This window comes from Gopherus evgoodei, chromosome 6 (genome assembly GCF_007399415.2).
Source record: "Gopherus evgoodei ecotype Sinaloan lineage chromosome 6, rGopEvg1_v1.p, whole genome shotgun sequence".
NCBI classification, from domain to species: Eukaryota; Metazoa; Chordata; order Testudines; family Testudinidae; genus Gopherus; species Gopherus evgoodei.
The window spans coordinates 94,185,886-94,200,473 of record NC_044327.1 but is presented as its reverse complement, the minus strand read 5'-3'; the positions used below and the strand labels follow the sequence as shown (position 1 = coordinate 94,200,473).

The 14,588-nt window shown below is 43.2% G+C and overlaps 1 protein-coding gene and 1 long non-coding RNA gene across 3 annotated transcripts in view; one reads left to right on the top strand and one right to left on the bottom strand.

Moving 5' to 3' along the window:
• Positions 1–865: 865 nt before the first annotated feature.
• LOC115653164 lies at positions 866–12,421 on the bottom strand. Of its 2 annotated transcripts, XR_004000866.1 has the most exons (5): positions 12,332–12,421; positions 5,571–5,734; positions 4,977–5,156; positions 3,022–3,100; positions 866–1,550 (listed from the first exon to the last, which is right to left on the bottom strand). It is a non-coding gene; the product is annotated as an uncharacterized LOC115653164 (long non-coding RNA). The 2 variants fall into 2 exon arrangements; XR_004000865.1 differs by lacking the exon at positions 866–1,550 and having other exon boundaries at positions 1,972–3,100.
• SREK1 (splicing regulatory glutamic acid and lysine rich protein 1) overlaps positions 12,066–14,588 on the top strand; it is a 55,188-nt gene continuing 52,665 nt past the window's right edge. The window contains 3 exon segments of the mRNA XM_030565998.1: positions 12,066–12,310; positions 12,313–12,365; positions 12,367–12,440. Coding sequence (XP_030421858.1) covers positions 12,280–12,310; positions 12,313–12,365; positions 12,367–12,440 — 158 coding nt within the window. The 5' untranslated portion in view covers positions 12,066–12,279.

Sequence of the window (14,588 nt, the reverse complement as noted above, 5' to 3'; positions counted from 1 at the left end):
CCCAGGAGAGGCGTGGCCTCTACCAGAAGAGGCCAGGCCTTTAAATCCCTGGGCACTTTAAATCAGGATTTAAAGGGCCCGGGGCTGGGTAGCAGCAGCTGGAGCCCCTGGCACTACTGCAGCGGAGCCCTGGGCACTTTAAATCACCATCAGGGAGGGCTCCTGGCTGCTGCCGCTACCCCAGGGCTCCAGTCTCTGGCGGAGCTTTAAAGGGCCCAGGGCGGTAGCGGCAGCCAAGCCCCTGGCCCTTTAAAGTGCTGCCAGAGCCCCACTGCTGCTACCCAGGGCTCTGGCAGGCTCCGGGGACTATTTAAAGGGCCTGGGGCGGTAGTGGCTACTGGAGCCCTGCTGACAGAGCCCTGGGGAGGCAGCACCGGGGCTCCGGCAGCTATTTTAAGAGCTGGGACGGTAGTGGCTGCTGTGGCCCTGGACCCTTTAAATAGCCACTGGAGCCCTGACGCCGCTACCCCAGGGCTCCGGAGATGATTTAAAGGGCCTGAGGCAGTAGCTGCAGCAGGAGCCCCACGCCCTTTAAATCACCACATGAGCCCTGCTGCTGCTTCCCCTGGGCTCCAGCAGCAGGCCTCTGGCAGCAATTTAATGGGCTACTGGGAGCCCCAGGTCCTTTAAATTTAAACATGTAAAAGGTATTAAATTAAATTACTCTTTCACGTTACCATGTGAATTTGCTCTTTTTTATCTACCTTTAATAAAAATTTTTTATTTTTTAAAAAAAAAAAAAAAAAAAAAAAAAAAAATCCTTAAACAGTTTCTTATTTATTTTTAAAAAGTAAAACATTGTTGAACTGCTGGTCCAAATATATTTATTATTCTTACTTTAACATAGATAATTAAAAAAATATTCTTTGTATTGTTACTTGTATCTGGATTTCAAACAAACAATCATGAGAAAAGGTTAAACAAGTTAATCATAAGCACTCATCAGCACTTAATGGAAAACAGGTGAATTAATTCATGCGTTTTTTTCTAATAAAGTCAGTGTGATTTTTGGCACTGCATTTCTTCAGCCAATTTTTCGTAGTTGGGAGAGTAGGATGATATTCCCGTTCATAAGCAATCATCAAGATGGGGCATCTGTAAGCCGAGATCTGTATTTGGATTTTATGATGTTCATTGTTGAAAACAGAACTTTACATAGATAAGTTGAACCGAAATAAGATTTTATTTTGCATGCTATATTTTTTTTAAGGCACAAAACTTTTTTCAGTCAACCAGATTCCAAAAGTTTACATCTGTTGCACAGGGTTTTAGAACAGTATCATTATGAAGATCCACAATTTCCAGTTCCACTTCTTCTGTTCTTACTTGAATGAGACTCGCAATTGCTGTAGCCATTTCTGTTACCTCTATTTGGCAAGTAAAAGGATTCACAAGAAAGGCAACTACAGGCTCAATGATGGTGAACTGTTGAAATCTCTTCAAATTGTTCCAGAAGTGTTTGAATGTGGATAACAAATGGTTATATAATATACGCCATCATGTGCCAGTAATGCCCCTCTGCTATGTACATCGGCCAAACTGGACAATCCCTACATAAAAGGATAAATGGACACAAGTCAGATATTAGGAATGGCAATATACAAAAACCTGTAGGAAAACACTTCAACCTCTCTAGACATACAATAGTAGATTTAAAGGTAGCCATCCTGCAGCAAAAAAAAAAAACAAAAAAAAACAAAAAAACACAACAACAAAAAAAACAACACGTCAGGACTGAACTTCAGTTTATTTGCAAATTTGACACCATCAGCTCAGGATTAAACAAAGACTGTGAATGGCTAGCCAACTACAAAAGCAGTTTCTCCTCCCTTGGTGTTCACACCTCAGCTGCTAGAAGGCAGCCTCATCCTCCCTGACTGAGCTAACCTCATTATCTCTAGACTGATTCTTGCTTGCATATTTATACTTACCCCTGGAAATTTCTACCACACGCATCTGATGAAGTGAGTATTCACCCAAGAAAGCTTATGCTCCAATATGTCTGTTAGTCAATAAGGTGCCACAGGACTCTGTCGCTATTTTAATAATGACATTCATGATGTGTTGAAAAGAGAGAACTTTGACACACAAAGCTTCTTGGTGGATAATGCAATAATAAGACAAAGTTCGGAAAGGATACATTCTTCTTGCAGAGTGCAATGAATCCATTGGTGCTGCCCATCATTGCTGGTGCCACATCAGTGGTGATCACAGACAACTTGTGTAGTGGCATACTAATTGATGTTGCGTATGATTTGAATAAATTACAGATGTCCTCACCCTTTGTTCACCCTTTCATAGGCAATACTTTTAGTAACTTCTTTTAGGGTGAAGTCACTAAATACCATCCTCACCATAACTGCCAACTGCGCTGTATCCAATATATCTGGCGACTCATCAAACTGCAGTGAAAACCAGTCACATATTTCTAAGTCATCCTTTAGCTGAGTTTGCATGTCGCTTGAAATTGCATGTATCCTCCTCGTAACTGTTGTCTGATAACTGCAAGCCTTGTATTGCCGACAAAATCTCATGCTTCTTAGAAAAGCCTTGAAGCAGGCAATCAGCACCAGTCAAAAATGCTTCCTTCAACAATTCACCATTTTGAAAGGGTTTTTTCTTCTTTGCGAGCAGATGAGCAATTTTAAAGCAAGCAACAGTAGCACTTTTAGACTTTACCACTTGTCTAGTGAAAATAGATTGCTGGGCAGATAAAAGAAAAATAATCAACTCAAATCAAACCTCTCTCAACTCAGATTTAAGTGGATGGCTAATGTGAAAAGAGCCGTGATTAGTTTGGAAATGGCGTTCGACATTGTTCTTTCAGCACTGCAACAGTACCACTGCACAATAAGCATACATTTCCCTTTATTTTCAATAAAACAATAGGATTCTTCCCACTGTGCATTGAAATAATACATAAGTTGTCTTTTATTTGAACCACTCATTTTGAGGCAAAATGTTAAAATAATCGCAAAGCACAAGAAAACAGCAGTAACAGTGCAGCAGAAGAATACTCACATAATATACAGAAACACGTGTCACTGACATCCCAGTGCGTGTGCAGACGTAAGCAGGGAAAAAAAACCAAAAAAAAAACCTGTAATACACGAGTGACGAGAGGTTGGAACCAACAGCACGTGCATGAGACAGCCTACATCTGCACTACCATGATACTACTCAACCTGGTAGGTCGTTCCGGCCAACGAAAATGAGACCAGTTTGTGCTGGGCAGCGCAGAGAGAAGCCGGAGAGAAGCCGCAGCCCCGAGCCTGCCGGGGACAGAGAACATCTGTCCCTGGCAGGCATGAGTCTGTGGCACTACTTTTCACACCTTGTCACTAGGTGGGCACACATACATGCCCCAGCGGGTTCCATGGCGCCCGCAGGCACCACACTGGGGACCACTGAACCAAGGTTTTTTGTTTTATTTTTTTCTGAGGCTGTCTTGCTGTCTAGATTTTGTTCTTGTTAATTTAAAAGCTCAGAAGTCCCTAGCCCTTATGATTGCACAGACAACCTCCAACTCAAGTAACTGATGCTATGACGTTTACTGAATTTGAGAATGCTGCCATATATAAGCCTTGAGCTCCCAGCATCCTTCACGGTTATGTCACAGCTACAAGGCATGTGTGGCTTTGAGAATATTGAATATAGGTAGGACATACCCTAAAAGCAATGAAAATTGATCTCAGACATGACCCATTTTCGTAATCTATTTTTCTTCTTTGAATGATGGTCCCTATTGTATTCCACTGTGGGCTACACATATCACTCATGTGCCCGGAGCTAGAGGATTTGAAAGTAGCGTCCGTTGATCTGCATGCATCTGGCTCACCTTGGGCCGGGCCCCCAATGTTTCTATTTACCCTCCCCGACCCATGTAAATTCTGGGGCAAAACTGCTTAATTCTGTGGTCATGAAAAATCCCAGATTCTATACCTGCAGTATAAGGGCTCTGATGAATAGGGCCATTAACACCGCTTCGATGTGGGGTTTCCACCTGTCTGCAGTTTCAGGCAGGCATCATGCCACCAGTTACACTTTGTCCATCTTTTCAAGGGATGGGAAGATAGAAATCATAGCATCACAAATGTAGGGCTGGGAAGGACCTCAAGAACTCATCTAGTCCATTCTCCCTCCCTCCTTCCCCTCCGTGTGCTGAGGCTGGACCAAGTATACCTAGATGAGCCCAGACAGGCGTTTGTCTAACCTGTTCTTAAAAACCTCCAATGACAGAAATTCTATAGCCTGCCTAGGTAACCTGTTCCAGTAACTAACTACCATTTATAATTAGTTTTTTTCTAATATCCAACATAAATCTCCCTTGCTGCAAACTAAGCCGATTACTTCTTGTCCTACCTTCGGTACCCTTAGAGAACAATTGATCACTCTCCCCTGATAAAAGTATTTTATGTATTTGAAGACTGTTCATAATATGCCCCTTCAGCTTTCTCTTCTCTAGCCTACACATGCACAGTTCAGATTTAAAAATTTTATTAAAGTGAATGTTTGAAATGAAATATACACAGGTTGAGGAGGAAGGTACTGTTCATCTGGGCTCAGGCTTAGGTTATAGATATCATTTGTAAGTATGAAAAGATACATACAAATCGCATAACTGGCATAGACCCAGATTGGGGTGCAAGGGTTTTTAAAGTGTCAGTGGATAAGTGGGCTCAGGTACGCCACCCATGGAATGAATAAGGAGTCCAAGTCAGTATCGGTGGAGCGGATAAGTACATGGGTGGGGTGCGTCCCTTGGTCCATCAGGGAAGGGAGTGGGTTATTTCCCTGTCGGCAGCTCTCCTCATATTTCCAAACCTCAGCTTTTTTTTTTTTTTTGCTCTCTTTGAACGCTCTCCAATTTGTTTATGTCATTCTTACAGTGTGGTGCCAAAAACTGGACACAATACTCCAGCTGAGGCCTCACCAATTGCTAAGTAGAGTGGAACAATTTACCTCCTGTGTCTTACCTATGATACTTCTGTTAATACTGTAGAATCATAGGACTGGAAGGGCGGGTAGTGATCAATCTATCGGGGGTGCAGATGTGATAAACCGATCCCCGGTCGCTCTCCCATGGAGTGCTGAACTCCAGCTCGGCAAGAGGTGGAAGCAAAGTCGACGGGGGAGCAGTGGCCATCGATCCCGTGCTGCGAGGATGCAAAGTAAGTGATTCTAAGTTGATCTAAGATACGCAACTTCAGCTATGAGAATAGCTTAGCTGAAGTCGACGTATCTTAGATAGATTCCCCCCACACCAATGTAGACCAGGCCTAAAACAATGCTCTTCATGCACACCCAGCCCTATGGTGCAGACACCTGACAGTTGTACTTGGCTTGAAGCACAATGTGGTTGACATACCATCTTATGATTGGCAAAGAGTGTGGTATTTTCATGTTTACTGAAGTATTATTAGTATTGTATGCTACATTAACCAGACAATTGGCAGCCAAGCTTCCTTGCAGATTCCCAGAAACCCTATCTGTTCTTACATCTCATGGCTGTCAAAAGTCTTTCATCTGTTTTACGACAGCAGAAGAAATATTAACAACAATAGTCTCACCTGACAGTGCATTCTTTCAAATGCTGTTCATATCATTTCAATCAAACAAAGTATAGCTGCTTTGCTACAGTGGACAGTTCTGGCCATCAGTCATAAGAGTCTTAGTTAGGATCTTTCTTTCTCTTTGAGGAAGACAGATGATGCAGGATACCAGTGGATTGTCTCTGTAAAGAGATCAATAAGTTTTCTTACGAATATATGTAAAATTTCTAAGAAGGATGAACAAAACTAGCTGCACTGATTATGGGCCTGTTCCAAATAAAGACAATGAAAATTTCTCACTGATTTTCAATGGAAAGGCAGAAGCCTTGCTGGTTATGCTGATGGAGCTTAACTTTCATGAAGGGGCAAATTTTTTAAACCTTCAAAAAAAAACAAAAAAAAACCTTAAATATCGAATTTAGATGATGCAACATTAAAGTTTTAACATTATATCCATATTAACTATCCAGTCACACATTTATCCAGTTTTTTTCAGTTGAGTCTGAAAGCTATATCGTGTGTTAGTTCCCCCTTTCAAGTATGTTTGACAAATTATTTTGGAACTGATTCTATGTCAAATCTCTAAATAGTTTTTAATTATTTGAGCCACAAATCTCTAAATTTTGTCTGTATTTATGGAAATGTTTGGCATCATTCTTCTGTATATAACATCTTCCACTCATCAGACCCATTAATTACAGGTTCACCTATGGACTTGTTTTTCAACTAGTTTGCTAAATGTAAAATTACTATAATCAGCAATACAGAGAATTTAATTTCTAAACACTTCCCACCTGTTATGGTTATTGTACATTGCTATCGTATGGTTGGTATTTCAGCTCCTGTTACACTTATCAGTACTTTTAAAACCTGTACCCAGAACTTCTGAATGTACATGTATTCCCCTTTCAGGCAGCAGAAAGCATCTGTCTTTATATGACACCAAAAAATGTCTGGCAGTTCTTTTTTTAACTTTTGTACTATCGGCCACTATACACCTGGGTATATAGTAAGACCTTATAAGGCAGGGGTGGGCAAACTATGGCCCGCTAGCCGTTTTAATGCAGCCCTCCAGCTCTCACTTGGGAGCAGGGTCTAAGGCTTGCCCTGTTCCAACACTCGAGCCGGGGAGCAGGGTCGGTGGCTGCTCTGAGCAGCTCTTGGAAGCAGTGGCATGCCCCATAGGGGCAGCCAGGGTGCTCCGTCCGCACTCTACCCCATTTGCAGGCACCACCCCTGCAGCTCTCATTGGCCAGGAACCATGACCAATGTGAGCTGCAGGGGAGGCACCTGTGGATGGGGCAGCGCACAGCAGAGCCTACCTGGCTGCAACCCCAACGTACGAGCTGGAGGGGGGATATGCTGCTGCTTCTGGGAGCCACTAGAGGGAAGCACTGCCTGGAGCCTGCACCCCTGAGCCACCCCTCCCCTGCACCCCAGTCCTCATCCCACTACTGCCCACCAAACCTCTCAGTCCCAACCCAGAGCACCCTCCTGCACCTCAAACCCTTCATCCTCAGCCACAACGCTAGCTGAAACCCTCACACACACACCCATGCCCCAATCCCCTGCCCCAGCCCTGATCCTCCTCCCACCCTTTGAACTCCTTGGTCCCAGCTCAGAGCACCCTCCTACACACCAAACCCCTCATTCCCATCCGCATGCCCAGCCAGAGCCCATACCTTCTCCCACACTCCAACCCCAATTTTGTGAGCATTCATCGCCCACCATACAATTTCTATACTCAGATGTGGCCCTTGGGCCAAAAAGTTTGCCCACCCCCGTTATAAAGGCATAAAACTTGATATTATATGTTTGCCAATGACCGTGAGGCTACAATCGATTTGAAGAGACTCACTGAATGTTTAAATAATCTCCTACTGGGAAACATGCTGCAGCAATATCTTATGAAATTCCAGGTCTCCTGTGGTGTTAAAGATGCACTTTAATTAACCTATTCAATTTTCAGTCTGGCAGGGAAGAACAGAGTCTAAGCAGTTTTTTTACATGTAACTTTTTTTTTTCCCCACTTCAAAGGTTTGTCCGTTAGTTTTTTCTAATTTTAGCACCAAAATACGAGAAGAATTATGATGTTATGTCCATTTTTTCTAGCTTGTGCAAAAGAATATTCGGGTTCAGAACAAGAAGTCTGCCAAATGTAGGCCTTGGCACACTAACATTCCCTGCCCTCAGATCCTCTGTGGACTCTCACATTTGTTATAGAGATATTAGTCTTATCCGTAATAATGATTTCAGCATATTTTCTAAATTCTTCTTGATGTGTATATTTTTAAGCTGTCTTGTTAATCAGATATTGTTGGAATGGGTTTCCAACTCATCTGTTTTTTTCTTGATGTGGTTTATGGCTTTGTTTTCATTCTGAATTTTTTCTTTCCAGTTTCTGTTGTTTCCCATGGAGTTGATTATTTTCTGTTTTCTCCCCATATAGATTCAAGCTTAATTACTTTTACTTTGACAATACAATTTTTTCTTTAAATATATATAATACTTTGGGTCTTGCTTTGGCCAAACTCTTCAAAGTTTGTTTCTTCTGGTCTCTATGTCCACTGTGGCAACAATTTAATACTCTTTTGGGGATAAAATTTAATTTTTACTATTTTTAAATGGGCGATTATGTGCCCTGTAGTTTGGGCTGTTAAACATAGCATTTTTTTGTTGGGGGAAGGCAGGCGTAGGTGCAAGCTGTGATTATTTTTTATCATCATCATGATCAAAGTGGCTCCAGGGAGGGCATCTCAGACATCTCCTCAAATAAGTTTTTCCATGAGGTTTACTATTTTAGTGCTTCCGTACCAGCTTAGCTGTTGATACTAGATCCCAGCCAGAGAAGAGAGATGTAAGGAGGGGCTGGACATTAAGAGAAGAGTAGTCCACTTCCACTAACAGTTGCGACTGTGGCTAGCAGATTGTCTATGTGCACATGTACTCATCAAATCACAAAGTACCCTCAACCTTCCAGTGCTGCTTTGGGGGAGGGAAACACAAAGCTGACAGCTTCACTGTAGTCAGTGGAATTATGCCAGTGTGAATTTTGGCTAATGTGTTAAAAACTCCTCCAACTAAGAGTTTCTTCATGCACTCAAGATAAATAAGATTATCATGGGCTTTAGAGGTGCTTGAGATTGAGGATTTAAATTTAATTTTTGTTTCTATGAAACCTAGACTAACTGGGAAGGAATTCAAACCCCCATGCATTCATGGATGAGTGTCTGGTCTGAGCTGCCCTAAACGTAACTGTAGGCAATTTTCTGGTGGTATAGTTACATTAAAACTCCCTACCCTATCCTCACTGACTCTTCATCTTGCTCTCCATCTAATTATCCCCAGGATCAATAGCTAAATGCTGCCACAATTGCCTTAGTCTTTCTCTAATAAGATTCCACAAAGGTTGGCTAACTTAACTGCCATACTATGCTCACAACTTCTTTACAACTTACCATGAAAGGTTTCACATGTATTGCAAAAATCACACTTTACACTCTTTTCAGAGGTAGTGCCAAGTTTCCCATTTTCTATCTGACTGCCCAAACCAGCAGGCTCTCATGTGCTTTTCCCAGGACCGGCGCTAGGGGTTTGAGCGCCCTAGGCGGACAGCAATTTCGCCGCCCCACGCACTGGCCCCACGGCTCCGGTGGAGCTGCCACAGTGGTGCCTGTGGGTGGTCCACCGGAGCCGCGGGAGCAGCCGACTGTCCGCAGGCACGACTGTGGCAGCTCCACCGGAGCCGCGGACCAGCGGACCCTCCGCAAGCATGAGTGCGGCAGCTCCACCAGAGCCGCCTGCCGCCCCCTCCAGCAAAACGGCACCCACCATTTATTCTGGCACCCTAGGTGATTGCCTAGGCTGCCTAAATGGTAGCGCCGGCCCTGGCTTTTCCTAGTCTAATGATTATTCATGAATGGTAGTGAATAGTCACTCGGCCAGGGAAAGCACTTGAGAATGAGCCGTGAGCGACAGCTAGATCAGTGGTTCTCAATCTATTTACTAGGGTTGTCAATTAATATGAGTTAATAGCATGAGTTAACTGAGATTAATTGCAATTAAAAAATTAATTGTGATTAATTGCACTGTTAAACAATACCAATTGAAGTATATTAAATATTTTTTGGATGTTTTCTACATTTTCAAATATTGATTTCTACTACAGACACAGAATACAAAGTGTACAGTGATCACTTTATATTACTACAAATATTTGCACTATAAAAATGATAAATACTATTTAATTCACCTCGTACAAGTACTATAGTGCAATCTTTATTGTGAAAGTGTAATTTACAAATGTAGATATTGTTACATAACTGCACTAAAAAACAAAACAGTGTAAAACTTTAGAGTAGTGATTCTCAAACTTTTGTACTGATGACCCCTTTCACACAGCAAGCCTCTGAGTGTGACTCCCCCTTATAAATTAAAAACTTTTTTAAAAAATATATTTAACACCATTATAAATGCTGGAGACAAAGCAGGGTTGGGGTGGAAGCTGACAGCTCACAGCCCCCCACATAATAGTCTCATGACCCCCAGAGGGGTCCCAACTCCCAGTTTGAGAACCACTGCTTTAGAGCCTACAAGTTCCCTCAGTCCTTCTTGTTCAGCCAATTGCTAAGACAAACAAGTTTTACATTTACAGGAGATACTGCTGACTGCTTCTTATTTACAATGTCACTTGAAAGTGAGAACAGGCATTCGCATGGCACTTTTGTAGCTGGCATTGCAAAGTATTTATGTGCCAGATACGCTAAACATTCACGTGCCCCTTCGTGCTTCAGCATTCCAGAGGACGATCTTACATGCTGCTGATGCTCATTAAAAAAATGCTTTAATTAAATTTGTGACTGAATTCCTTGGGGGAGAATTGTATGTCTCCTGTTCTGTTTTACCCACATTCTGTCCTATATTTCATGTCACAGCAGTCTCAGATGATGACCCAACACATTTGTTTTAATAATACTTTCACAGCAGATTTGACAAAAAGCACAAAGAAGGTACCAATGTGAGATTTCTATGGATAGATACAGCACTCGACCCAAGGTTTAAGAATCTGATGTGCCTTCCAAAATCTGAGAGGGGATGAGGTGTGGAGAATGCTTTCAGACATCTTAAAAGAGCAACACTCCAATGCAGAAACTACAAAACCTGAACCATCAAAAAAAGAATCAATCTTCTACTGGTGGCATCTGAGTCAGATGATGAAAATGAACATGCGTCGGTCAGCTCTACTTTGGATCGTTATCAAGCAGAAACTGTCTTCAGCATGGACATACATCTTCTTAATGGTGGCTGAAGCATGAAGTGACATATGAATCTTGCAGTGCTGGCTACAACAGTGCCATGTGGAAGCCTGTTCTCACTTACAGGTGACATTGTAAACAAGATGTGGGCAGCATTATCTCCTGCAAATTGTAACCAAACTTTTTTGTCTGAGCAATTGGCTGAAGTAGGACTGAGTGGACTTGCGGGTTCTAAAGTTTACATTGTTTTATTTTTGAATGCAGTTATTTTGTAAATATTCTACATTTGTAAGTTGAACTTTCATTCTAAAGAGATTGTACTACAATACTTATTAGGTTGTAATCAAAAAAATATAAAATGAGCACTGTACACTTTATTCTGTTCTAACTGAAATCAATATTTGAAAACGTAAAGAACATCCAAAAATATTTAAATAAATGGTATCCCATTATTGTTTAAACAGTGTGATTAATTGCAATTTTTTTAACTGCTTGACATCCCTACTATTTACCAGTGTCGGCTGTATCTACCTGTATGGCCCTCAAGATGACCACATAGCTCAGTGGTTCTCAACCTGTGGCTTATATCAATCTAGTTTTCAGGTGTACAGCAGGGCTCAGCTAGGACATGGGGCATCCAAGTCCAAGTGCCTGCTCCAATGCCTATAGAAAGTGGCACCGCCCACTACCAGAATATCCCATTGCCTAGGGAGCAATGTAGGAGGTTCACATTCAGATCGTTGAACCTGCCTGGGGGAGTTCCCTAACCACTTGGCTAAAGGCTATAAGGGAGGCTGCTTTTCTCAACATGGCCAAACCCAAAAGACCGGATCTGGGTGAAACGAACCCTTGTTTCAATGTGACAAAGCATTTTCAACGTTTCACTTCTCCAAGAAGAGTTTTAAAAAATCCACTGTCGGTTTGCCTTGACCCACACTCAGAACAGCTCACCTGGGCAAGGAACCGAAACGCCACTGGGGGCGCAGCTCTGCCTTGCCAATGGGGGCAGCTGGAGGGCCAGGCGCGTGCCCCGGGGCCGGCGGCGCCCGCCTGGCAACTCCTTCAGCTGCGGGCTGGATGCCGCTCCCCCAACGTCAGCCGAGCCACCAGCAGGGTCCCGGCCCCGCGCTAGCGCAGCGCCCGCCCAAGCCGCTTTGGCCGCCGGCGGCGCACGGGCCCGGTGGGTGACCCGCGGAACAGGCCAGACCTCGGGGGCCCGCACGGCAGGGGCAGCGCAGCAGCCCCCCGCGAAGCGACCGACCCAGCCCTTCGCCTCGACACTTCCCCCACGGGGCTACAGGAGGCTAGAGGGAGAAAAACCGCCAGCGCCACTGAGCAGCCGGTGTCGAGGCTAGAGCGTCCCCACGCCGGGACTCTCTAACAGCCACCGCACGCTCTTCTCTATGGTTGGGCCCGCCTCCTGAGCCCTTGGCTGCGAGCGCACAGCACGGAGCGCTTGTGGAGGTGCCGCCATGATGAACAGCGGTGGAATCGGGGTGCCTCTCGCTTCCCCTTGGGCCCTACCTCCGTCATCCAAGTCACCAATCTCTCCTCGGCGGGTAACCAGCGAGCAGATGCGGACGCTCTTCGGCTTCCTGGGAGAAATCGAGGAGCTGCGCCTTTATCCCCCAGAGTAAGTGAGGCCTTGCCCGGGCCATAGAGAGGGGCCCAGAGAGGCTTGTGGGATGCCGCGGAGGCCATCTTGATTATGGGTGGCCGGCTCATCTCTATGGCCTTGGGCTCACGTGTTCCCATTTATTTGGTTTACCGCTCTACGGGAAGGAATGTTGCCCGAAGCTAAGATGGCGGCCGCCGCCTGGAACCTGCCCCTCCCCCAGCCACAGCGAGGGAGCCGCGGGTTCTATGTTGTCTCCGCTCCGAACCAGAGCGGCCTCTGTAGCCTGGTAACCGGAGTCGGGGCTGCGGGCTCCCGACGCGTCAAGTCCCTTGGGCTCAGCGACTATAGGAAAGTGAACCTGAGTCGTCCCCCGCCGACTGTCCTGGAGCCTGACACTTCCCTGAGCTCCCCAGTGAGGGGAATTTCCTCCTCCCTGCTCCGCCACTCTGGCCCTTGCCCTGAACCTTCGCCTACTCTGGTCTCAGTGCTGAACCCCCCGGGAGGGGACTCTCCTCTGAACCTACCCCCAATGATGGGAGCCTGCTCCCACTCTCATCCCTCAGTGAGTGGAGCTGTTACCCCCCAGTCCCTGCACGATGAGGGGGCCTCGTTTCTTACCCTCTCTCTGGGACTAAACTAAAGGCCAACCCAGTGGGGGAGTCTCCTCTCTACCATCCGGCCCTAAACCTCACTCTGGTGATGGAGTCTCATCTCTGTTTATAAAGAATATAAACTCAGAAGTAGTTCCAGGTTACCAGGTATCATATCTGTCCCTAAGCCCACCTACTCCTTTTTGTTGTTTTACAGTCTTGCTTTCCTATTTTTTTTTGTGTTGCTCTGTAAAACGTGTACACAAAGGGGAAAGTGATTATCACTTTAAATAATGAAACTGGCCTTACACTAAGTGTTCTGAAATGATTACAGTAAACAAGGTTGAAAAAAGAGGAAAAATAACTAATCTCTTCTAACTATAATAGTCTTGAGTTCTGTGTGAATGTGTAACCACAGTACGTAAAATATTTTCACACATTAGCTTGATTTTTTTTTGATGGTTTGAGTTTAATGTGACCCTTTTAAATATTTGCTGGGCTTATGGGTGGGACTTCACAGCAGCAAATAGGAAAAGGAAGAAGGCACTTTTTCTAGATGACATCTCTGTCCTTTGAAACTGAAAGTATATGTATCACTGAATGTTTGAAAGCTATAAATAGGGATAGAGGGTAGGGAGAAATAAGGATACTTCCATCAAAATATATTGGACTAGGAAATTTCTAAATGAGGAATGTTTAAAAAAAAATCCAAAATGAGATTTAAGATCTTATTGACTGACACATACTTACAATACAATCTTCTATATTCACAGGGAGAAACTTAAAATAGCCTTAACGTAGCATTTATATGCTATATTTTATTTTAAAATTGCTCTACAGATATTTGCAAATAAGCATGAGTTTCTTCCAAATGTAAGGTTGGATGCAGCTGTTGATCTCATTTATTGTTGTTTTATATTGTAAGAATTAAATAAAGTGGATGCTCCTTTCACACCATAGAGAAATCTGTTATGCAATAAATAGTATATATTTAAAACTTAAATTGAACTGAATCCAATACCACAGCAAATCTTAATTTACATGTGCATGTTAAAAGGATTTAAACCTCAGCTATGATGGATCCATTCTGTGTTCAGAAATGTTGTGGGATAGAGGATATGTTCTCATTTTTCTGTAATTTTATTTTAGATTTTATTTTATTTAAACCTCTTTTAAAATAAAAATAAATACATAATCTAGTGCCAAATGGTACTGGAGTTCCAATACTTGACATAGTTTGAAATTAATATTTTAGATAAAATTGAGGCATTAAACTAATTTCTCTTGTGAACCAACAATAACATACTCGTTGACAATTAAATTAAAATAAAAAGTAGGCTTTCTGAACACAGCAGTCATTTGAAAAGCACTTTTTTAAACATTAAGACAAGCACAGGGAATAATATATATATGCATTAGTAGCAAAAGCATATTTAAGAAAAAGTCCTTTGAGTTAACAAGTGACAGCAACGAAGGTCAAACAGGAATTGAGTACAGATTGTTAAGAATACTTTTCTGATTTCTTTTGTTACACATTATTGGGTTTAGATTTTAGAATGGAATTACATTTCCA